Here is a 25,006-nt window from a genome sequence, read left to right as displayed (position 1 = left end):
ACGAGGCTCTGCCAAGCGAGCAATCTATAATTAATACATTAGTGTGACCTAAACTCTATGTTCATTCACAGTATATCAGCATTTCTATATACCAAATTAAAGAGTATTTAGGACAACAAAACAGAAATGTGTAAATATGCAATCCATAAGCAAGGCAGCAAATATGTTATCTAACATAATAAACAGGTCATTAGCATCATATCAGCATAAGCAAATAAATGTTCATATGTAATCTTAATAAGTAAACATGAAGGCGCAAGCAGATAAATCACAAAGTATAACTTACATACATAATCACAGTCAGCACAATTAATCAGGTTACAATTATAATTTAAATAAATAAGCACAACAGGCACATAATACAAAAATATGACATCAGTGAAAAAGCAGTGCAGCCAAGCGATGCATAACATACACAAATAACAACCCTGTTCATTAATAAAACATTGACAAAAATCAGCAAATGTACGCAAGCACGTCGCTTCACAAGTAAATTCATAGAACATGAAATTAGCACAAAGTATGAATCACGTAATTGCGAGCAGAAAATTACGTCTAAAGTACGTACCTAAGTGGAAATATGTTACCTGAAAAAATAAACTCAATTAATAGTTACATTTTTAGTTTATTAGTTTCTTCTTCGAAATTACGTTCTTCCTGAAATTTTCTCGATAGCAAGTCGTCTTAACGTCGGACACGCACAGAATTTACCTGAAGTTCTTAAATATTTTATAGAACCGTATCCTGAAAAATACTGAACGTTAATAACATAATTCATCACGTCACTATAGCTTTATACTGAATTTAGTCGGAGAACTTAGACTGTGTATTTGTTTACGGCTGTCAGTGCATTCGCACTGAGCGCTCGATCAGCTGTAGGCGCGTGACGTAGGAAGCAATTGTTTGCGGTCAACGACTGCCTTGTGCGGCGCGCAGACTTGACTGTTGCTTTGAGTATGTGCCGCCGCCAAAACACAGGGCGGTATCCTTTTATTCTCTGCATGTTTACGTAAACTGTTGGTTTCTCGAAAGTATGTCATTCCACAAAAATTTTGACGTTTGATATATGATGTATTCCCTTAGAGCGCCGAGATCTAAGAGTTTCTACTTCGATAGTGTTATCGTGAATAATTTTGCGAATTCTATATGGACCGTTATAAAGCAGAAAAAATTTGCGACACAAGCCTTTTCCTTTGTGAGACAAACGTTGGGACTTAATTAATACCTTTTGACCAACTGACAATGTTTTTAAACGACCAGGACGTTTAGCTGATTTCTCTCTTCTAGCAGCCGCAGATGCAATATTTCGGAGAGCCAGGTTGACAACTTCAGAATGCCGCAGTTTCCGTGAAGGCGGAAAAGGAACGATTTCAGAAATGCGATTTTTCGGTGCTTTGTTTTTTAATATCAGTATTGACGGTAAAGAAGTTGAGTCATTTGGAACTTCATTCAGAATGTTTTGAAAAATATGAAGGTACTGATCCCACGTTCTGTGATTCTGATGACAATAAAGACGACACAATTTATTGATTTCCTTCATCCATCTTTCTGAAGCAGTAGATTGAGGGTGAAAAAGTGAAATGAAAATTGGTTTAATTTTACGACGCCGTAGAGTACGAAGCCAAATTTTAGAACGAAACTGTGATCCATTATTTGATATAACCTTATCAACATGACCAACTTCTTTAAGAAAATGGTTAATGAAAGCATTAGATACTGAACGAGCTGTTGCTTTGCGTAACGGTGTAAAACACACATATTTTGATGTCAACTCCACTGCTACGAAAATGTACGCAAAACCATTAGTAGAACGAACCACTGGACCGAACAAATCGACTGCAGCCATGTCCTTTAATTTCACTGGAATGATAGGAAACAACGGTGCTCTGTGAGAAATTGTTGGCGGCTTAGAATTTTGACATAATTTGCATTTGGCCAGAACAGATCGAATACGTTTTTCCATATTACTGAAGTAGCAATTTTCCCGTAATTTATGAAAGCATTTTCTGGGACCAAAGTGTGCATAATTGAAATGCGTACACCAAATCAGCTTATTAACCCACTCATCAGGAATACAAACTAACCAAACAGAGTTGTCGACCGATTTTCTTTTAAAAAGAATTTTCCAGATAATTCGCAAAACGAGGTGTGGCCAAATCGTCCAATCTAACAAAGCGTCTACGAAATTTACAGACACCATAGAAACTACGAACATCACGTTTTGTGGTAGGAACAGCATAATTACGAATAGCGTCTAATTTCTCTGGATCAGGAAGAATATCTTCTGTAGAAATAATGTGACCGAGAAATTTCACCTGAGAACGACCAAATTCCGATTTTTCTAAGTTCACTGTAATGCCAACTCTTGCAAAAATACGTAATAATGAATCCAAAATTTTGTTGTGCTCACTCCAAGAATGTTTAGCAATAAGAATATCGTCAACATATGAAGTAATATTGTCACGAAGATAAACAGGTAAAATTTCATTTAAGCTAGGAATGAATGCTGCTGAAGGTACAGTAAGTCCAAATGGTAATTTCCGAAATCTCTTTTGGGTAAAATAGTCATATCCGGTTATTGTTTACTTAGTCTCTAGATAGACTGATAGTAGAAGAGTTGTTTTTGACAGATGCAAAGAATAGTAATGGAGTAGGCAGCGGTGCAGAAAACTAAAAGGGAAATAGCACCACTACAGCTCGGGGCCGTATGCACGCTACGGCACATATTCAGTTAGTGTAGTGAATCCCCTGAGGACCTTAATAGCCGCACATATTTCCCAGTTTGTGACTTAGTGGCAAATTTGGCGGGAGTGGGTACATAAATTGATCTAACCATGAACATGGATGTATGTCATTCTTAGAGTTGCGGAAGATCTTAAATTTCCGAACAGTCAAAAAGTGTTTATAGTCAAAGTTTTCGCCTCGTGGCGTCAAAGACCTACCGCGCCTGTCCCTGTCCCAATGTCGATTATTGTCAAGTTCGCGCGCCTGGCGCTCTCTTATTGCTTCTCGTAAATGAAATAAATTATTTTCTTCAAAGCCCTCTGCTATCCGTGATTCTAAATTTCTTCTGTTGTCTTTTCCTACGATTTCGCCTTCAATTTGTTTGACTTGCTTTCGTAATGCCTCAACTTCCCTTTTAACTCGTTCATTAAATTTTCCCTGATTTTCAACATGTTTATTTACGTTCTGGTACTCTTCGGTTTCTGCAAATGGCAATGGTGCTGTATCATCTGAATCTCTGTCCCCATTGAAACTAAGATTTGTCAATTTGTCTGAAATCTCCTCGTCTCTTTCCGATAAATCACCTATTTGTTCTTTCTGTTTATTTACGTCTTCCGTAAGTGTCGCGACTCGGGTTTCAGTATTAACACATTTAGTCGTTAACTGTTCATACTGTTGTGTTAGGTTATTTAATCTGTCATTTGGTACGGATTCCTCGATTCTCTCAAATATTTCTTCCTTATCTTTTGCGCGTTGTAAATTTAACTCTGAAAATTTCTGTACTATCACGCGATCTCTTTCCTCCTGTTCTCTATCCTGTTCCCTTTGTCTAATCTCTACTGCAATTAATCTATTATTGTGAGCATTCAAAATCGGTTGTACTTCTTCTCTGATTTCTTTCTTTAATTCATCTTTCATATTTTGGAAACACGTCCCTATTCGTGAATCTAACCGTGTTTCCATTATTTCCATCTCTGTTTGAATTGTTCCTATTTGTGAGCCTAACCGAGTTTCCATTGTTCCCATCCGTGTTTCCATTGTTCCCATTTGTGAGTCTAACCGAGATCCCAAATTTAATATTGCACCCATCAACTGCTCCATATTAAATGGTTCAAAATTCTTTTCGCCCCTAACATTTCCCGCAAAACTAACTTCCTTCTGCATAGCCATAAAGCTATCTGTGTTCGATACTATTCCAGAATCTTCTGTCGTTAATCTCGGATTCTGTGAATTTTCTGATTGAGAAAAATTTTGAAATGGTTCCGGACTATTTTCCCGACTTATTAAATTGTTTTCCACTTCATTATTCATGATACTGTTTTCCCCTGTTGGCGAGTTCGCCATGTTAACAATTTCGTCATTCTCACTATCCATAATTTTTGCCTTTTTCATCGATCGTGTAATCATTTACAAAACATACAAAACTCGTCACTGTACGTAATTACATACAATGACTCTTTATCTCCAACAATACCATTCACACGAAATGTTTCCCTCAAACACGATTAATCGAAAAATTGAAATAATTGCCCTAAATTGTCAAACGCGTATACAAGACAATAAAATTAAATTCTGAAATACCATTAGAAGAATGACAATTACCAAATCTACATATGCAAAATAGACTACAATTACTAAACTACAAATTACTGCAACAATACTACTGTCTACTATTTTTACAATCAGAAGAATTCCAAGGGACGATCCTGGCAGAGTCGCCACGTGCATGGGGGCTTAATTATTTAAAATGAAAATAACTTTTAAATTTTTAGTAGCTGTAAGTCCGATTACGCTGTTTCGTAAACGGTTGGCCCTGACTAGTTTTAGTACGCAATCTGACTGCATAGAACAACAACAAAGAATGAAATGAAAATTTCCTGTTAACACAATTAATTAATTAAGTCCCCAGCAACTATAAAACCTACGAAACCAAAGCACAAGTGTAATTGTTCTGTGTGTGGGAGTGTGACTCAACGTACACATCTGGCACGGTTCTTCTTCAACAAGACAAGAAATTTTAAATATCATATATACTGAAGTAAAAAAAAAATTAGAAATACTATAATTGCGCAAGAAAACCAGAATTACTCTCTAATACATGAACACACGCCAGATGCTTTGTTGACTGAACCTGTAATGACGCATTATTCAGGACACTGAAATAATGAGAGAGAAAAGAAAAAAATTTTTTTTACCTTCATTTATATTGATGAAAAGCACTCTAATCATTACAATATCTCCACACCGACTTGCTACTACCACATCTCAACAAGAACTCTCCACCACGACCTGTCGACAAGCACTCTTCACTACAACATCTCAGCAAGCACTTTTCACTAGCACATCTGAACAAGCACTGATTACTACTAGTTCTCCCCAAGCACTGCCAGTGGAGGCGGCTGAATAATACTCTTTGGCGCAATCTCTGGCGCTGTGGCTCAGTGTAGCCACCTTTCAACTGTTGGCCGCAGGGCATAATGGGAATGACAGGTAGTATGCGCATACGCACGCACCATCTTGTCGTCGGCCATCTGCTCATGAAAATGCCACATTGGCCGCATTTGGGGGACTGAGAATCCGCAATTCGTGATCGAGAAATCTCTTCACCCTCAGTTCGTGACTGTGTGGTATGCAATGTCATGTAACGGAATAATCGGCGCGATATTCCTTAATGGCAAAGTGACTACCGAACTGCACGTGAATGTTTTGGAATATGATTTCATCCTCAGTATCCAAAGTGACCTTAATTTCGACAAGATGTGGTACCTGTCAAGACGGAGCTCGACCTCAGGAGGGCGTTTGATGTCCGGGAGGAGTACTATGGGGACCGCATTCTGGCCTTGGGGGTACCCAGAGGCCACTGGCATGGGCCTCTTCAAAATGGCTCTGAGCACTATGGGACTCAACTGCTGAGGTCATTAGTCCCCTAGAACTTAGAACTAGTTAAACCTAACCTAAGGACATCACAAACATCCATGCCCGAGGCAGGATTCGAACCTGCGACCGTAGCGGTCTTGCGGTTCCAGACTGCGGCATGGGCCTCGATTGGCCGCCATGTTCTCAGGATCTGAACATATGGGGCTCCTTTTTGTGGGGATATATTAAAGAAATCATAGAGCAATAACCTCAAAACCATTTCTGAGCTGAAAACAGCCATTCAGGAAGTCACTGACAGCATCAATGTTCCGACACTTCAGCAGGTGACCCAGAATTTCGGTACTCGTCTGCGTCATATCATCGCCAATACGGCAGACACATCGAACATCTCATAATCTAAAACCTAATGTATGTAGTGACGTTTACATGTTGAATAAACTGTGTGCACCCCGTAGTTTGTAACTAATTTACATTTTGTAAACGTAGGCTTCCGCGGCAGTTGTCACAGTTAGCAATACAACATGAGGAAGGCATCTTGCAATAGTCGTCAAAACGCCGGAATTTTATAGTTGACAGTCCGGCCACAAACCCATAAGAATTTTACTGACTGTAATTTACGTCTTTTTCCATATAGTTCAATAATTGTCACCCTGTACATTGTTTCTCTTCTCTTTCGGTTTTCCCACAGAACACGATTTACTTCCATACAGTTCAATGCTCCAAAAGCAAATTTTCAAAAATTATTTCCTCTAGACAAGGGCGATAAATGATACAAGAAGAGTTCTTTAGGCGAGGAACGCTTTCTTTGAGTTTGTTAACCTTCTGTTTCTTGCCTCCTGGGTTCGTATGTCGTCTGTTATTTTACTTGCAACACAGCAGAATTCCTTCGCTGTCGCCAGCGAATCTTATCACTGATATCCTTTCGCCCTGAATTTTAATCTCGCTCTTGAACCCTTCTTTTATTCCAGTCATTGATTTTTCACCGTACACGCTGAAAAATAGGAAAGTTAGTGCCAATCTGTACTCTACACGGATCTTCGTTCAGAATTACATAAAAGTGGAGCTCCCCCGACGTTCTCAGTCGTAACTCTCTGCGACCAATTATATGAGTCAGCTTGTCTAAGTCTATCTGAAATTCCTTTCAGACACGAAGAACCATGATACTAACGTCTTTGGTATCTTCAGGTGATCTCACTTTGTGCATGTACAGTTTTTCAGTTTTGATTGATCGAATAATCAACGTCAGAATTGATAACATAGTGGATTTCATGTAGTTAAACCCCACACAAGAAGGCATGCAGACATTATATGGTTCCGCAAAGGACCTAACGAAGAATTCAAAGTCTCTGAGGATGTTTCCATTCCAGCATTAGGAGGCGAAACTTAGGCACACAAGCGTGCCTTAGTTCACTGTCCATTTCTCATACAACTACAATAACCAAGGCTGTAATTTGATAAGATGCTACTGTTCTGTTAATGATAATGTATGGTAACAATTTTTAGGAGTTTATGTCTCTAGTTAGAGTGCTAATTCTGAAACCACTTACATTAACGAATTAAATCGTGCGTAGACGATAAACTGTATTTTATATTTAGCCAGTGTCAAACATTGACGCCTTAATTGAATGTACTGTAGAAACATTAACAGTGGCACATCGAACGCGGCGTAACTACGGAAGGAAAATTTTCAGCAAAACACCTTAAAAGGATGAGTCCTCTTCCTGCATGCTGAAGCGGTCCAGTTTTGGTTGAACCTACATAGGCCCACAAGATCACCCAGCAATTATTTTTACGTTTTATCCAGGGATCAAGTTAGTCGATTCTGGTTGTTCAAAAAATACGTGATATTTATGAGTAATTTGAAGAGAAAAGTTTTACTTCATTGCCGGTATCTCCGCCCAACGAATACATGGCCATCACTACCAACAATAGGCCTTGGTGGGAGAGGTACCAGCCTGTCTCCTACAGGATCGTCAGCCGTTCTGGTTCGGAGGCCCAGTTCACTGACATGGTGAACCGCTGCAACAACGTCGGCGTACGGTTAAGTAAGAAAAATAAAATTCTGTTGCAGTTTTTCGTATTCCACATAATAGTACATTATCTACATCGGACGGAGTGGCCGAGTGGCTCTAGGTGCTTCAGTCTGGCACCACGCGACCGCTAAGGTCGCAGGTTCGAATCCTGCCTCGGGCATGGATGTAGTTAGGTTTAAGTAGTTCCAAGTTCTAGGGGACTGATGACCTCAGAAGTTAAGTCCCATAATGCTCAGAGCCATTTGAACCATTGAAGTACATTATCTAATTATCAACATTTAGTACTGGAGGTAAAGAAATTACAGTAAACACTGTCGCACGTGCAATATGGACTGCTTCTGTTCGCACGTCTTAGTCATTTGTTGTATAGCATCGCTGTACAAGTATAGGGTGTACAGAAAATGAACTCCAAACATCTAGTGGTCGTTTGGAATCATCTTTGTAATGAAGACACAAGGTCTTAACAGTTCACTGCTGTTGTTATTTCGCAAGTCAATAGCCAAAATTGTCCTTCAGTTTCACCAATCCACATACCACGTAGAAACTAAAACGGCGAAACTCGAAAACATGCTTTCAGTCTTAAAGATTACCCGTAAAGGCTATAACCATCGTTTCATTGTGTCAGATAATTTGTGGTTCCTGATAAAGAGAGCAAGAAACAGTGGTACAATATCACAACAATTGCAGAAATTTTTTTTGAGTCATCTGTTTTCTGACTGGTTTGATACGTCTTGACACGGATTCCACTCCTGTATCTACCTCTTCATCCCATAAGAGCACTTGCAACCTACGACATCAGTTATTTGCTGGATGTATAACAATCTCTGTCTTCTTCTATAGTTTTTACCCTCTACTATTCCCTCTAGTACCATGCCAGTTATTCCGAGATATCTTAATAGATGTCCTACCATCCTGTCCCTTCTTTTCAGTGTTATCCATATATTCCTTACCTCGCCAGTTCTCCGGAGATCCTCCATAATCCTTAACTTATCCGTTCATCCAATTTTCAACACATTTCTGTAGCACAACTTCTCAAATGCTTCGCTTTTCTTCTCTTCTGGTTACGAATGCCCTTTTTACCAGCGCTAGTCTGCTCTAGATGTGCTCCTTGCTCCATCCACAACGGATTACTTTATTGCTTAGGTAGCAGAGCTCCTGAACTTCACCTTCTTCGTGATCATCAATTATGATGTCAAGATTCTCGCTGTTCCCTTCTGCTACTTCTCATTTCCTTCGACTTTCTTCGATTTACCCTCAAGCCATATCCTGTAGTTATTAGACTGTTCATTCCATTCAGTATATCATGGAATTCTTCTTCACTTTCACTGAGGATAGCAATATCTTCAGTGAAATGTATCGTTAATATCCTTTCACCTTGAATTTTAATTCCACTCTTGAACCTATCCTTTATTTCTTTCATTGCTTCTTCGATGTACAGACTAAACAGTAGGGGACGGAAGATTACATCCACGTCTTACACTATTTGTAATCGGGACTACTTAGTTTTACGTCTTCAACTATAAATTGTTCCCCTTTGGTTCTTGTACATATTGTGTGTTAGCCGTCTTTCTCTATAGCTTACCGCTACTTTTCACAAAATTTCGAGCTTCTTGCACCATTTTTCCAGTACGACAAAACATATACACATGTCTATATTTTATCTTTAGTCTTGCTTCCATTATCAGCCGCAGCGTCAGAAACTTTCTCAATGGCTTCATAAGCAGCCCTGTATTAGGATAACGAATGTAATTTATTTCTTTGAAATGCAGTGAAACAGACGAAGAGAACGACCTGACTTCTCTTTTGTTAAGATAAGGTTCTGGACAATTTCTCGTGTGCGGGCCATTTTTGCATTAACTTGAAACAAAACTGTCTGACTCATATCTTAGACAAAAACGTTACTGTTCGGAGTGGAACTACACTAAGGTGACAAAGCCGTGGGATAGCAATTTGCTCATATGCACATGGGCGGTAGTATCGCTTACACAAGGTGTAAATGGGCAGTGGGTTGGCGGAGCAGTCATTTGCAGTCAATTAATTCATGTGAAAAGGTTTTCGACGTGATTATGACCACAAGAAGCAAATTAAGAGTCTTTGAATTGTTGGAGCTGGATTCGTTAGGGAATTCCATATTCCGCGATTGAAAGTGTCAAGAGTACGCCGAAAATAACACATTTTAGGCATTACCCCTCATCACGAAAAAAGACAGCGGACGATGGCCTTCGCTTACCCACCTAGAGCAGCGGCGATTGCGTAGATTTGTCAGTGCTAATATACAAAAGACACAGCTCGAAATAACGGTTGAAATCAATGCGAGACGCACGGCGAAGGTATCCGTTGGGGCAGTGCAGCGCCATTTGGCGTTGATGGGTTAGGGCAGCAGCGCCAGTCCTGGGTTCTTAATCATATCGGTTGGACCCTAGACGACTGGAAAACCGTGGTCTGGTCAGATGACTTCCGATTTCAGTTTGTACGAGCTGATGGTGGGGTTCGGGTGTGGCACAACCCCACGAAGCCATGGACTCGAGTTGTCAACAAGGCACTGTGCAGCCTGGTGGTGACACCAGAATGGTGTGGGCTGGGCTACAAGGAACTGACTGCTCCTCTGATCCAACTCAACTCATCATTCATTGGGAATGATTATGTTCAGCTACCTGGAGGCCTTAATGTTCCCTAACCAACGATAGAATTGTCACCGGGCCACAATTGATCGCGATTGGTTTGAAAAACTTTCTTGACGATTCGAGCGAATAATTTGACCACCCAGGTCGTCTGACATGAATCCCACTGAATATTTATGGGACATAATTGAGAGATCAGTTCGTGCACGGGCAACACTTTTTCAGTTATGGACGGCTAAAGAGGGCTACAAAGCAGCATGGCTCAGTATTTGTCCTGTGGACTCCCAATGACTTACTGAGTTCATGCCACGTTGAGATGCTGCAGTACGCAGGACAGCAGATGGTCCGGCACTATATTAGGAGGTATCCCATGACTTTTGTCACTTTAGTGTGTAGTGATGTATAATGATAAGTGTTGTTGGGCACGTTACAGGATCTACGTGGACGCGGTGATCAACCACATGAGCGCCTCGTGGAGCGGCCTCAGCGGCGTGGGCGGCAGCAAGCCCAGCGGCTACAGCTACCCGGACGTGCCGTACGGCACCAACGACTTCCACCAGCCGCCCTGCACCGTCAACAACTATAACGACGCCAACAACGTAAGTGAACAGAAACCCTTGATGCGGTCATTGGTCGTATTACCCTACCTTACAGAAAAGGTGAAGCACTCAGAAGGGACGAGGAAATAGAAGGGAACTTCGTTCGTAAGGGCACGTGATGTTATTTCAGTAATTATGAAACTGAGTCAAATTTATGAAAACCTAGAGCAGTATAAACCGACTTATCGGCATGATGCTGCACCCTCGTCTGGCCTGGATGCGAAGTCTGACACGGTTGGTTATGGCCTCCCGTGAGGCAAGCTGGTCGGCAGCTGTTTATAACTAGTGAAGAGATTTTAAGGGTGAATAATGATCAGAAAAGGGGGGAGGGAAGGTTCTCAAAATACATACAAAAGGGGCCAATAAGGTGCCGAAGAAATTACTTTATTTACGGTTAATCCAACTAAATTAACTTTCACTGTCTCATTTACGAGCTTCTGTTATACTGGATTGTTGTTGTGGTCTTCAGTCAAAAGACTGATTTGATGCAACTATCCCTGCTAGTCTATCCCGTGCAAGCATCTCTGAATAACCACTGCAACTTACATCCTTACTATATTCATCTCTTGGTCTTCCTTTACGATTTCTTCCCCCCTCCCCCCCCCCTCACACACACACACACACACACACACACACACACACACACACACTTCCCTCCCATACTCGCCTGATGTCTCAGAATGTGCCCCATCGACCGAGTCGTTCTTTCAGTCGGGTTTTGCCACGAATTTCTTTTCTCCCCAGTTCTTTACTACCTCCTCATTAGTTACGTGATCTACTCATCCAATATTCGGCATCCTTCCGTGGCACCTCATTTCAAGCGCTACTATTTTCTTCTTGTCTAAACTGCTAATCCTCTATGTTTCACTTCCATACATGGCTACACTCCATTCAAATACCTTCAGAAAAGTCTTCCTAACACTGAAGTCTATATTAGATGCTGACAAATTTCTCTTCTTCAGAAACGCTTTCACTGTTGTTGCCAGTCTACATTTCATATCCTCTCTACTTGCTGGCCAAACAGCAACACTCATCTACTACTTTAAGTGTCTCGTTTCCTTATCTGATTCCCTCAGCATCACGTAACGTAATTCGACTACATCCAAAACCCTTGTCTTGTTGTTGTTCACGTTCATCTTATATACTCCTTTGAAGACAGTGTCCATTCCGTTCAACTACTCTTCCAAGTCCTTTGCTGTCTTTGCGAGAATTACAATTTCATCGACAAACCTTGAAGTTTTTATTTCTTCTTCCTGGACTTTAATTCACACTCCAGATATTTCTCTAGTTTCCTTCACTGCTTACTCAATGTACAGATTTAATAACATCAGGATAGGCTACAGCCTCGTGTCACCCCTTTCTCAACCACTGCTTCCGTTTCATGGCCCTCGACTATTATAACTGCAATCTGATTACTGTACAAGTTGTAAATAACCTTTCCGTTCTCGTACTGTATCCCTGTTTCCTTCAGAATTTCAAAGAGAGTGTTCCAGTTAAAATTTCAAAGCTTTCTCTAAGTCTATAGGTACTATAAGCGTAGGTTGGCTTTTCCTTAACCTATCTTCTAAAAGAAGTAGTAGTATCAGTATTGCCTCACATGTTCCAATATTTCTCCGGTATCCAAATCAATCTTCCCCGAGGTCGGCTTCTGGATTACATACATCATTTCCATGTTTTTGAAACTAACCCTGGCGCTTTGAGATGAATAGCTCCTTGCATATGAAGAAACATGGCTCGGCATCCACAGGAGCCAATGAAACCTCGGCACCACCCTAAAAGAAGCTGAATCAAAGCTGCAAAAGTTTACACACCTGGATTTTTCTCCAAATTTAATTGCATTTTGTCTTTAGCAGATCCATCAAGGATGTTCCTAACATTTAATTCTTGCAATGTTCCTCCTCCTCCGTACCATCTTTTTCCAAACTCTGAATCACATCAGGAAAATACTTGTAGCCGTACACTGCAAAAAGTTCCAACTCTAGGTCTTTGTTGTTGACTAATTGTTGGGCTACTTAGAGGACTGCTGCTTCCATTGAGTCTAGAGCAGATATGAAGTCTTCGATTTTATCAAAGTTTCCACACAAGAAATTATCCAAGTAACTCAGCTTGTGATGACAGGAAGCTGTGAAAGGTGGAGCCCCGTAATTTCTTGACACGAAACTTGACTACTGAGATCCCTTATCAGAATCATCAATAGAGCTAAAATGAAGTCATTTGCGACGCATTAATTCTTCCTGATGCTTTCGCAAACACGGTGAAGACCACGTGCAATACATGTACATGGTTGAGGTGGGGTACACGTTCTTCAACTGTTGGAAAACCAAAAGCGTGTAGTGTGCTTGATTATTCATCACAAGCCTGACCGTTTTGTATTCTATGACCACTGGCCAATGGTTCACACAAGAGTCGTTGAAAGATTGGATTATCGTACAGGCATTTGTCATTTCCAGTTCTCAGTTTAAAAAGCTTTGATTTTACCTAGCCACCAGTAATGGAAAAACCAACACATTCAAATTATACCTTTGCAGCTCATCAGCTGTTTCATCTAAAACCAGTCCCACTTCATGTTTGCCGACCGCTTCCTTTATTTTCCTTAAAATGTTCTTGTAACCGTTACTGGCCTTCGTGTGTACTTGTCAAGAAATAATTTGAATACAGGATTGTTTACGTTGTGGACTATAGTTCTTGAATGGATTAATACAATGGAAAGATTCGTATGAAACTCATTCAATGAACACTGCTTTTCAGGTCCCGAAGCGAAGGCTTATACCAGAAGAATTTGCTAAGGTTTCGACTTGCGAATTTCATTGTCTTTTAAATGTTTATTGTTGTGGATGTGCTGGTCTATTCTGTTTCTTTGATGCTTGTCATCGACTGCAATGCTGATGTCGTAGGTGGAACATCACAGAATGATGCCATTAGTTCCGACTCTTTAATTCTTCTCGAAGTACACGAAACTTTTTTTTTAACTTTCGGCATAATCATGTCGTAAGAAATCCGTTCTGGTAAACACTAACACGGCGAGCAAGACAGTACACAATCGATAGACAGGAAACGTTAAATCCATGCCAGCACTAACTGAATTTAGGTTTCAACTGTTGCAAAATCATTGTTCAAATTTTATTTCATTTTACAGCTGCAGGTTTACCATTGATTCTGAAGTTAACTATTGTTGCTGATGGTGGCCGTTGTTGTCGGGGGGTATGAAGAATTACTAGTGCTTTCCATAAATTATATTTTAATATTTCTTAATTATTGTTGGTTTATGATGAAACAAAATCATCAAGACCTATTAAAGAAGAGAAAATGCTTAGGCATGGAACAGAAGAGAACTGGTGCAAAATGTAGTAATTTCACAAAAAGATGCATCAAATTGTCTTCATTTTGCTTCATTTCATGACCCCAAAAGCCAATATTGACCTGGTGGTGTGAAAATAGCTCTATTTTTGGAAAGGTGGTGCACTTTAAAGTCCTGTAGTCTGGCACTGCGACAGAGCTGATGTCTGTGCTGGTCCCATACATATTCTGTGGGAGACAGATCATTACAGCGGGCCACGGAAGTAGCATCATGCAGTCAGTTTATAGAGCCACTTGTCACATGTGGACGACGATTGTCCTGTTCGAGAGGTCCCCGCAGAATATCATTGTACGACACACAGTTCGGAAGATACGCACTGAGATGTGTGGAAAACTAGCTTTTACTTAGAACGAAAATACCCAGATTATACTCACCAAGTGTGTAATAACAAGAGCACCTAGGGACTTCCACCAGACTTTAAGCACAATTTCAAACATTTTTCTAAACTATTTCTACTTATTTACTGTATTTAACGGATGAACTCACTCGTAAAGCAGTCAGAAGTTTGAAGCTCTTCCGCACATGGGAGAACGAGTCTTTAAACAATTTGGTGTTTACTTATGATGTCTAGATTACTAAATCTGCAATTGCACTCACCAAAAATAAGAGGAAAGAAAGAGGAAACTAGTTTTTCCTAAAAGGTTGTTTCAAATCTTTCTCCATTAAATTTTATTAGTTTTATTTTTATTTTTTTAAAGGAAGATATAACAGCCATTTGACTGAAAGATATGCTATATTATATGATCCAGATTTCAGACTTACGATAGTACCAAGTTTACAACTGGAATAGATGAATATACAATAAAAGTACAAATAGCAGAAAACTAAGAAAATTGGTGGCTATATCTTTCCGTAAGATTTATACGACTGCGGCTCCACGTTAGGGAAAAATCATCTATTTTTATTTCGTATTGCAGTCCATTTTATGTAACTGTAACCACGTTTCAAGTTTTGAATTTATTTAATTTATTCGTGTGAAGTGTTAATAATTAAGTGTTCCTGTTGCTGTAACGTGCTTTATTTTAGTTCACGACCGGTTTCAACTTTGGTACCGTAGCCAATTTGTAAATCTACATACATACTCCATAACACTGTAGATGCATTCCGCAGGGTACAAAGTACTACTACTAATCATTTCCTTGCCCGTTCCACTGGCAAGAAGAGCGAGGGAAATACCATTGTCTATAAACCTAAGCACAAGCCCTAATTTCTCTCATCTTATCTTCGTTGCCCTTACTCGACATGTGCATTTCTGGAACTAGAATTATTTTACAGTCGGCCTCAAACATAGGTTCTCCAAGTTTTCTCAATTGTATTAAACGGCTCTGGCGAAGCTGTCATTTGTACTCAGGTGATTAATTTGAAACGGTTTCTGTAGTGATTATGGCCCCACGACGGGAATTAGAATACTAGTTGGAGGTAGACGCATGGGACGTTCCATTTCGGAAGTCGTTAGGCAATTCAGTATTCCAAGATCCACACTGTCAAAAGTGCACCGAGAATACCAACGTTCAGGCGTTACTTCTCACCACGCAGAGACCGGGGCCTTCACTTACTGAGCGGTAGCACCAGCGTATGCGTAGAATTCTCAGTGCTAACATACAAGCAACACTGCGTGAAATAACCGCAGAAATCAATGTGTGACGAACGATGAATGTTTCCCTTAGAATGTGCGGCGAAATTTGATGTTAATTGGTTATGGTAGCAGGCGGCTGATGCGAGTGGCCTTGCTAACAGCATACAGCGCCTGCAAAGCTTCTGTTAGGCTCATGACCATATCGGTTGGATCAAAGACGACCAGAAAACCGTGGCCTGGTCATATGGGTCCCGATTCCAGTTGGCTTCGAGTGTGGCGCAGAACCAACGACGTCTTGGGACCAAGTTACCAACGAGGCACTGTGGAAGCTGGTGGTGGCTCCAGGATGGCGGGGTTGTGTTTACATGGAAAGGACTGGGCCCTCTGGTCCTAATGAACCATTCATTGACTGGAAATGGTTAGGTTCGGCTACTTGGAGACCATTTGCAGCCATTCATGGGCTTCGTGTTCCCAAACAACGTTAAAATTGTACCAGGTCGCACTTGTTCACGATTGATTTGAATGAATGCCTGCACAATTCGAGCGCATCATTTGGCCTCCCAGATCGCCGGGCGTAAATCCCATCGAACGTTTACGGGACGTAATCGAGAAGTCAACTCGTTTACAAAATTCTGCACCGGCAACACTTTCGCGATTACGGACGACTATAGCGACAGCGTGGCTCAGTGTTTCTGCAGAGGACTTTCAAAGACTTGCTGAGTGCACGCTACGTGGAACTGCTGAACTACGCCGGGAAAAAGGAGACCTGACACGATATTAGAAGGTATCTCATGAATTTTGTCACGTCAACACGTAGATGAGCTACACTTTCCCAACATTCAATCAGTGAAACGAGCTAACCTGACGTGCTCGTTCCATTTCACACTACTTTGCAATGTTACCACCAGATAATTAATCTGTGTGGTCGTGTGAAGCAGCACATTACTAATGTTGTAATCGAGCATTACAGGAAGGTTATTCGTACTCATCCGCAGAAACTCATATTTAGAGTAAGCTTCCATCTATCATATCAACGAGAAATTCTGTCTACATCATCCTGTATCTTCCTTCAGTCACTCCACGACGACGCCTTTCCGAACACGGCAACAGCGTCAGCAACAGCCGTAAATTGCAGCTCACCCTGTCCGTCCGTCCATTTATGTACTTAGAAAACCTTGTAGTAGGTATGAACATTGTGCTGTGGTAAAGAAGCGTCAATGGTTGTTCGTTAATTTAGTACGCGGTTTCGGAGTAGCAGCTGTCTCCAAAAATGAAGAAAGTGCTAATATGACAACTGTTCTCAAGTATTTTCATTTAAAACAGCAAAAATGAATATAAAAAATATAAAAACCTATCATGGACTCTACCTTTCCAAAACCATAGGCACTACCAAAATATCATTATTGTGCTAAGTCGGTGTACTTCCACCTGATTCATTCTAAGCTATGAATTGTTGTCTATATCGAGTTAAGCCTTTAATATTTCTATGTTACCAGTTGGATCGGTCCAAGACTGTGGTTCACACATATTTATGTCCTCTAGGTCGTCATTATCTTGTCATTTCTTTGAAACGGTTATTGCCTTTAAAACATGCACTGTTGGAGGGAGATATTTGTTCTCCAGTTCTCTGTGTGACTGTGTAATTCTAGTGATGTGACAGTAAGATTGAGAATACCGCTTGTCTTGTATTTGTCAACTCATATCTATTTCACAGGAAGGAATCAATTGTCATCGAATAAATCCATCTATTTTTCTGATTTCGTAGGTACGTAACTGCGAGCTGTCCGGACTTCACGACCTTAATGACGGGTCTGATTACGTACGGGGAAAGATCGTGGAATACATGAACAAGCTTATCGGCATTGGTGTCGCAGGTTTCAGGTAATAAAACTGCGCCCATAAGAACTTTAAGGACCTGTCACGAAACATAATTTTTGAAACCAGGGAAACGGAACAAGGATTGAATAATGGATGCAGATTGTATTTTCGATTCTTTCAAAACAATTACGCTTAATGACACTATTGTCAATGAAGGAATGATTTCTATATGTTTCGTAATTGATGCAGGATTGACGCGGCCAAGCATATGTGGCCAGACAACCTCGGTAAAATCTATGGCGCACTGAGCAACCTCAACAGCAACTACTTTGGCAGTGGCAAGCGACCATTGATCTACCAGGAAGTCATAGACCCAGGTAACCACTGAGACATAAATACGAGGATAGTCTATGAAAACTCACTGCTGTCAATTATTTCTATTTGAAGTCTTACAAAACGTATCTCCACGTTACAGGTACTGAGGCCGTGAAGAAAAGCGAGTACGTCGGGATGGGAAGAGTCTGCGAATTCAAGTGCGGAACAGAGCTCGCAAACTGCTTCAACAGGAAAAACCCGATGAAGTACCTTTCCAACTTTGGTAGTTAACCTACAATATCATCAGTTACTTACAGCATTATACCTGTCCAAACAGAATTAAACGAGTGTATGATTTCGTGCTTGTCCGTGCACGCCATTAACGTGAATTCGAAACTAATTCCAGTCGTTACTTATGCATGAATATCGCTGTAATTTCGTTTCACATTTTCCGACAGATATTCTAATAAATAAATGTCACTTTTACAGGCGAAAGCTGGGGCCTTGTCAACGGAAACAACGCTCTCGTGTTCATCGACAACCATGACAACCAGAGGGGTCACGGTGGTGGTGGCAGCGTCATAACCTTCCAGAACCCTAAACTGTACAAGGTACACGAAATGTTCTGATGTACTAAAAGTCTGATAATTAATTCAGAGCGTAAAATGAAGTGTAAATAGTTTTATACTCAGTCCTGTGTAACGTATACAATAAGTACACGACTGTAGGAAAGAACAATTCGTGAACTCGAAGCGCACTATTTATGGCTGTTCTCATATTCACAATGCGCTGAAAAATGGAAAACACCTTGTTTACCACCGTATTATTATTTCGAAAATTTAACGAGATGCATAAACTTTTTACTCTGATAACAGAAAACATTACGAAACTCCCGCTGTATTACTGTCTAACGCTCTACAAATTTGCGTTCGAAGAAGAGGGGACCTTTCACTGAAACCATAGTGTCGAAACCGTAGATACGACGTCCGTGTGGCGGGCAGGCTTCTAGGCGTTGGTAGATTCCGGAGATTCAATGGGGCGTGTCGTATCTGGCAAAGTTAGGTCCCAGCGATTACTTCCGAGAAATTTGTTGGAAATATTCTTACAAGTATTCAGCTCTGGGATTGAAATTCGTATTCGACAACACTTTCTGTACCATCTTGTACTCATACCGAGCGAGGTGGCGCAGTGGTTAGACACTGGACTCGCATTCGGGAGGACGACGGTTCAATCCCGCGTCCAGCCACCCTGATTTAGGTTTTCCGTGATTTCCCTAAATCGCTCCAGGCAAATGCCGGGATGGTTCCTTTGAAAGGGCACGGCCGAATTCCTTCCCCATCCTTCCCTAATCCGATGAGACCGATGACCTCGCTGTCTGGTCTCCTTCCCGAAACAAACCAGACCAAACCTTGTACTCAAATCTAAGTATGTTCCTACAGAACACAGTAAGAAGTGCCCACTGTCGGTCTGTTGGTGTATTGGTTTCGTGTTCCACCCCATATTGCGTCACAACATAGACACCTCAGAAGCTCGTTGTTTATGTAGTGCCATTTAGGTCTTTCCTCAGTTAGAATATTACAGAATTTCGTCCTTATTAACATTACTTACAGACCAAGTAAGACACGGGTTTGGAAATGATTGCACCGACCTTGTATAACAGACACAGTCACTTCTCTATAATCACACAAGGGGACTAGAGATACTAGTTAGTAACGTCCACATATCACACGAACATACCGCTTCTCGTTCACTGATAGTGTTTAATCTAATGTCTGTGAATAGAAAGCCAAACAAATTAGGCAGCAGTTGAGGTCTGCTTCACTTCCCCCTTGCATTGGAACACTCAGTGAAATATACCGGCCTCATGCAGATACCTGTCGCTGAATCTCTTACAAAACACTAACGAAAAATACAATTCATCAGAAGATCCCGATTTATTTCCAAACCTGTCACTCCATCTTCTGTAAGTGCAACGGAGGCTAAATAAAGTGCTCCATTCTTCCGTCCATATTAGCACTACTTCCAGGATATAAACTGTAGGAGCTACATTACTTTCCTCTTGAAATTCGATCACAAGTTGTCTATCGTTTAAGATGCTCCGTAATGATGTCCACTTGCATGCTGCTGTAAACGCATTGTCATTCCGATAATCTTCTACGAGAAGCGATGTCTTACAGAATCGTTTGCTTAATCCCTGTAAGACGCCAACGTGATCATGATCCAGATGAATCTGCGAATTTCTGAAATTCACTCGAAGTATGAATTGCTACACTGCGGTTCTGACTCTGTTCATAAATTTAGCATTGAATGCCTACAGTACAAATATTATAATGCCGACTTATGATAATAAACCAATTACCTGCATAACGCAGTTTTACATTTAATCATGCAACGTATGCTATCTTATAAGTTTCCTTTAATTTGCTTCTATGGTCACAATCTTTTTGTTTAACAGATTACCGGTTTCGGTCTTTATTGACCATCATCAGATATGTTTCATAAAGACAAAGTCCTAATGTACTGCAGCCATAGTGGCATCGTCACTATGGCTGCAGTACATTAGGACTTTGTCTTTATGAAACAGATCTGATGATGGTCATTAAAGACCGAAACCGGTAATCTGTTAAACAAAAAGATTGTGACCATAGACGTAAATTAAAGGAAACTTATTACATGTACGTGGCACTGTGTTTTTTCGCGACGATGTCGCAGCTTGTGGAACGCCATCTTACTGAAACTGAACTGCCTTACAGATGGCGAACGCCTTCATGTTGGCGTGGCCGTTCGGCTTCCCACGAGTGATGTCCAGCTACGAATTCAGCACCTCAGATGACGGACCCCCACAGGACAGCAACCAGGCCATCATCACTCCCACCATCAACTCTGACGGCTCCTGCGCCCGCCCGTGGGTGTGCGAGCACCGCTGGGGGCAGATCTACAACATGGTCGGATTCAGGAACAACGCGGGAAGTAAGCACTCAGTTTTCGGAAGAAAAAGTTTTCTTGAGCAGAAATCTACGGGACGTTTCAAATCTCATTGTTCTTCTTGTGGGGTGGACAACCGTTACCGTTAACAAAAACTTATCGACAGGGTGCACGAAAAACAAACACTTCTTTTGAATGCGTGGCAGAATACAGAAAATATTATGTAGTAGTCTTGTCGTAGATGTTGCGATAGAGATGTGTGACTATCTGGCAGTTAACTCCCAAGCTCGTCAGAGAATATTAAAATTTGCATGAGGGTAAGGGCAAATCTCTCATCTGCCGGAAGGCTGGTTTGAGTATCATAATGCCCTAATAGGCACGGTCCCATTGGATATGGTCTACCGTTGCCTTCCTTGGGCCTTTCAACTGCCTCACTCAGCCAGTTATTGAAATACCGATGGTTTAGTGTCGAAGCCGAATCACGGCACAAATCTGCAATTTTCGCCAGCATTGTCAGATGTGAAAGGTGTGAGGAGTGATAAATAAAACTCCTAGGACTGATCTGGGACCAACACGGCCTTTAGGACCCTTAGTCTAGTACTTTACCACTGCGCCACCGAGCGAAGCAACAGATCAATACTAATGAAACTACGGAAACAGGAGAAGCTCATCAAAAGTCTAAGAATGTGTGAAGAGGTACAAAGGGTTAAATAAGTACTTCAAATGCATTTCCTTCTTGTTAAAAGTGGGTCGCACCATTCGGAAATGTGGCGTTCTATTAGTTGGTGTCGTACGTTCACTTTTGGTGGGGCCATCGAAGTCATGGATCATAAGCCGGTGCCATATGCGGAAGAGCATTAAGGCAAATGTTTAGAATGGGTACGTTATAGATGTGGCAGTTTGATTTAGCAAATGCACCTCCTGCGCCTTATCCCCCTACTGACGCGTGATTCGATCGCCAAACAGCGATGGTTATTCAGTGTGTCTCAGTACGTATTGTGTAGGTCTCCTTGAGAGCTTTGTCGACAAATTTGTTATTACAAATTTCCCTCGGTCTTGATGTTCAAGAAAATGTTAATTCCTTCGTTAGATGTAGCAGTGGAGGAAAATGTCCGGCATGGAATGGACTGACTTTGCAACTGGTTGGGTATAATCGATAGACTGAAGTGCACACATGGTGTGCAAATAAGTAATTTCAAATCTCGAAGACGTGTCCTAAGTTTCAGTAACTTAGGAACAAGCACAAATGAAGTTTATCAAATATTCTAACGAGCCAGTGATGTCCTTAAATCACGTCTTTGCCTATAGAGAAACCAATTAGCCCTACTGTAAATGTCCCACGATTCTGTACCTCTACATGACTTTCACTTACAGCATACTTAGAAATTAGTTGAAAAAACAACTGTAACGTACGGAAAACAAGTATCATAGTTTTCCGAACTTATAATAAGTAAAAATAAGGCATGAAGAACAGAAACCAAAGCAGCAGTTTTTGTTGAGAAAGAAACATGCACTTACTGGTCAAGGAAGTATACTATTTTAATCTCAATAATGACGCTAGTAGTGGCAATGGATAACATCATGCCACTCTGGTACAGAGAACTCAAAGAAATAGATAGAAACCAGAATAAATAGTATTCAAAGGAGCATTATTTCCATTATTATTACGAAAATTGTTATAGTACGAGCGCATAATTAACTGACCTCTGCTGAATCTGCATAGGTGAATGTGTATCGGATCCGCATCCGGAACTTGCAATACATGTAAAATGAGGAGTGATCGCCGCCTTATACAGAGCTCCACTTCTCCGTTACCTCTGTACAAATAATGCAAACTCAGCCAAATAACGCCCCCCCCCCCACCCCCCCACCCTACTTGTATCACTAGCCTTCTTGCCAGATTTGATGCAGTTTATTATATTTATAATATTAGCCTCTGCAAAATACGTCCTCCTGCCTCAAGCAGATTTGACATGGCTTTATGTTTAATTATAACACACACTCTTTGTAGAGGGATAATTTCACAGAGCGGATTTTTACTATTTACTTTTACTCGATGTAACAGTACATGTAAAGCGCGTAGCAAGACTACTCACCTGAAGCAAAAAGGATGCGTATTAATTGTAACTTTTTCCTTTGTCGAGCATCACATTGAGTCTCTTGGTAATCTCTCAATGATAGTAATCGCATATACGATTAGTTTCTGTTTGCTAATACCGTTATATTATATTTCGTTTCAACAGCTACGGCGATGGCCAACTGGTGGGACAATGGCAACTACCAGATCGCTTTCTCCAGAGGAAACACTGGTTTCACTGCCATTAACAACGAGGCCAATTCTGACCTGAAACAAACCCTTCAGGTAAATATTGGATCTACAGTGACAGAGAATTATTCATTGAGCCAAGTAGCAGTTTAACAGTAATTGGCAATTTGCAGACTGGTCTGCCCGCTGGTTCATACTGTGACGTCATTTCTGGTGACAAGAGTGGAAGCAGCTGCACGGGCAAGACGATCACCGTCAACGGCGACGGAACGGCCTACATCGAAATCCCTTACAACCAGGACGATGGCGTCGTGGCTATCCACACCGGTGTAAGTAACTAACAGAGCAGCCTAGCTATTACAACTGTATTCGAGAGAGAAAGTGTTCCAGTTCTCACTTCTTAAGACACACAGAAGTCTCTTAATGTCGTGTCAGACGTATTTTAGAGAACTAAAGGGTATACCAGCGTGGAGTACGTCACTAAATATTGACATACCGGTTGATCAAAAAGTTTGTATAAATTTGAAAACTGAATAATTCACGGAATAATGTAGATAGAGAGGTACAAATTGACACACATGCTTGGAATGACATGGGGATCTATTAGAACCAAAAAAATACAAGCGTTCAAAAAATGTCCGACAGATGGCGCTTCATCTGATCAGAATAGCAATAGTTAGCATAACAAAGTAAGACAAAGCAAAGATGCTGTTCTTTACAGGAAATGCCCAATATGTCCACCATCATTCCTCAACAATAGCTGTAGTCGAGGAATAATGTTGTGAACGGCACTGTAAAACATGTCCGGAGTTTCGGTGAGGCATTGGCGTCGGATGTTGTCTTTCAGCATCCCTAGAGATGTCGGTCGATCACGATATACTTGTGTGTTCAGGTAACCCCAAAGCCAATAATCGCAAGGACTGAGGTATGAGGACCTGGGAGGCCAAGCATGACGAAAGTGGCAGCTGAGCACACGATCATCAGCAAACGACGCGCTCGACAGATCTTTCACGCGTATAGCAATATGGGGTGTTTTTTTTTTTGGTTATAATAAAACCTCATGTCATTCCAAGCATGTGTGTCAATTTTTACCTCTGTATCTGCATTATTCCGTGGTTTATTAAGTTTTCAAATGTATACTGACTTTTTGATCACCCGGTATATATGACAATGCTGCCAGCTTAATTTGCGATTTGTTTTCCAGGCCAAGCTCTAATATTTGGCGTTCAGGAAGATTTGCAGCCGTTACTTCAACCGCAGGAAGAAACTGAAAAACCGAATGATTCAGTAAGGACTTCATCGACCACAGCCTAATTTCATCCCCTTTTATTTATTTTGAACTGAAAGGAAGAGACAACAAAAATAATTGTAGCCTGACTTCATTAATAAAATTTTCGCACTCTCAAAACTCGTTTTACTTTCTTGGTATTTTCTGTTCTGTTTTTAATGGCTTCACCATTTGAACAAATTTACACTTGCTATTAAAAATTTTTTTTCGTTATTGTTGCGAGTACAGTGTCTTACCCATTTCAATTATACAGCTGTTTAAAGAAAAATGTTAACTGTAGCTTTGTAAAATAACGTATACTTAACACACAAAATGATAATCGAGCGGGAACTTAGCAGAACACACAATGGAAGAATGGGTTCCAGTGTAAAACGTTTTATTTACAGTTGCCACACTGATTGCTTTCTTAATTTCTTGCTCCTCTTTTACAATTACACTAGACTTATATAACTATTTCATTGCACTGCAGTAATAGATCAAAAACTAAATTCTCTGTTGCTACCTTCCTTCAACAAACGACTACCACGTAGGGTGTTACAGGATGACAGAACTGCAGAGACGTCACACCTGCATACTCACCACCTAACTGTAAGTACGATATTTAGA

General features: G+C 40.8%; 1 protein-coding gene across 1 annotated transcript in view; it reads left to right on the top strand.

Moving 5' to 3' along the window:
* Positions 1–24,328, top strand: part of LOC124594132 (alpha-amylase 1-like) — a 28,765-nt gene extending 4,437 nt beyond the window's left edge. The window contains exons 2-11 of the mRNA XM_047132488.1: positions 7,469–7,641; positions 10,689–10,854; positions 17,554–17,669; positions 17,856–17,983; positions 18,082–18,204; positions 18,411–18,532; positions 20,675–20,891; positions 23,090–23,208; positions 23,286–23,441; positions 24,317–24,328. Of these exons, the coding sequence (XP_046988444.1) occupies positions 7,469–7,641; positions 10,689–10,854; positions 17,554–17,669; positions 17,856–17,983; positions 18,082–18,204; positions 18,411–18,532; positions 20,675–20,891; positions 23,090–23,208; positions 23,286–23,441; positions 24,317–24,328 (1,332 nt within the window). The remainder of the gene's footprint in view (positions 1–7,468; positions 7,642–10,688; positions 10,855–17,553; positions 17,670–17,855; positions 17,984–18,081; positions 18,205–18,410; positions 18,533–20,674; positions 20,892–23,089; positions 23,209–23,285; positions 23,442–24,316) is intronic.
* Positions 24,329–25,006: the final 678 nt, after the last annotated feature.

The sequence above is a fragment of the Schistocerca americana genome, chromosome 2 (genome assembly GCF_021461395.2).
Source record: "Schistocerca americana isolate TAMUIC-IGC-003095 chromosome 2, iqSchAmer2.1, whole genome shotgun sequence".
NCBI lineage: Eukaryota > Metazoa > Arthropoda > Insecta > Orthoptera > Acrididae > Schistocerca > Schistocerca americana.
Note: the sequence above shows the minus strand (reverse complement) of the source record. Positions and strands in the feature narration are given on the sequence as shown.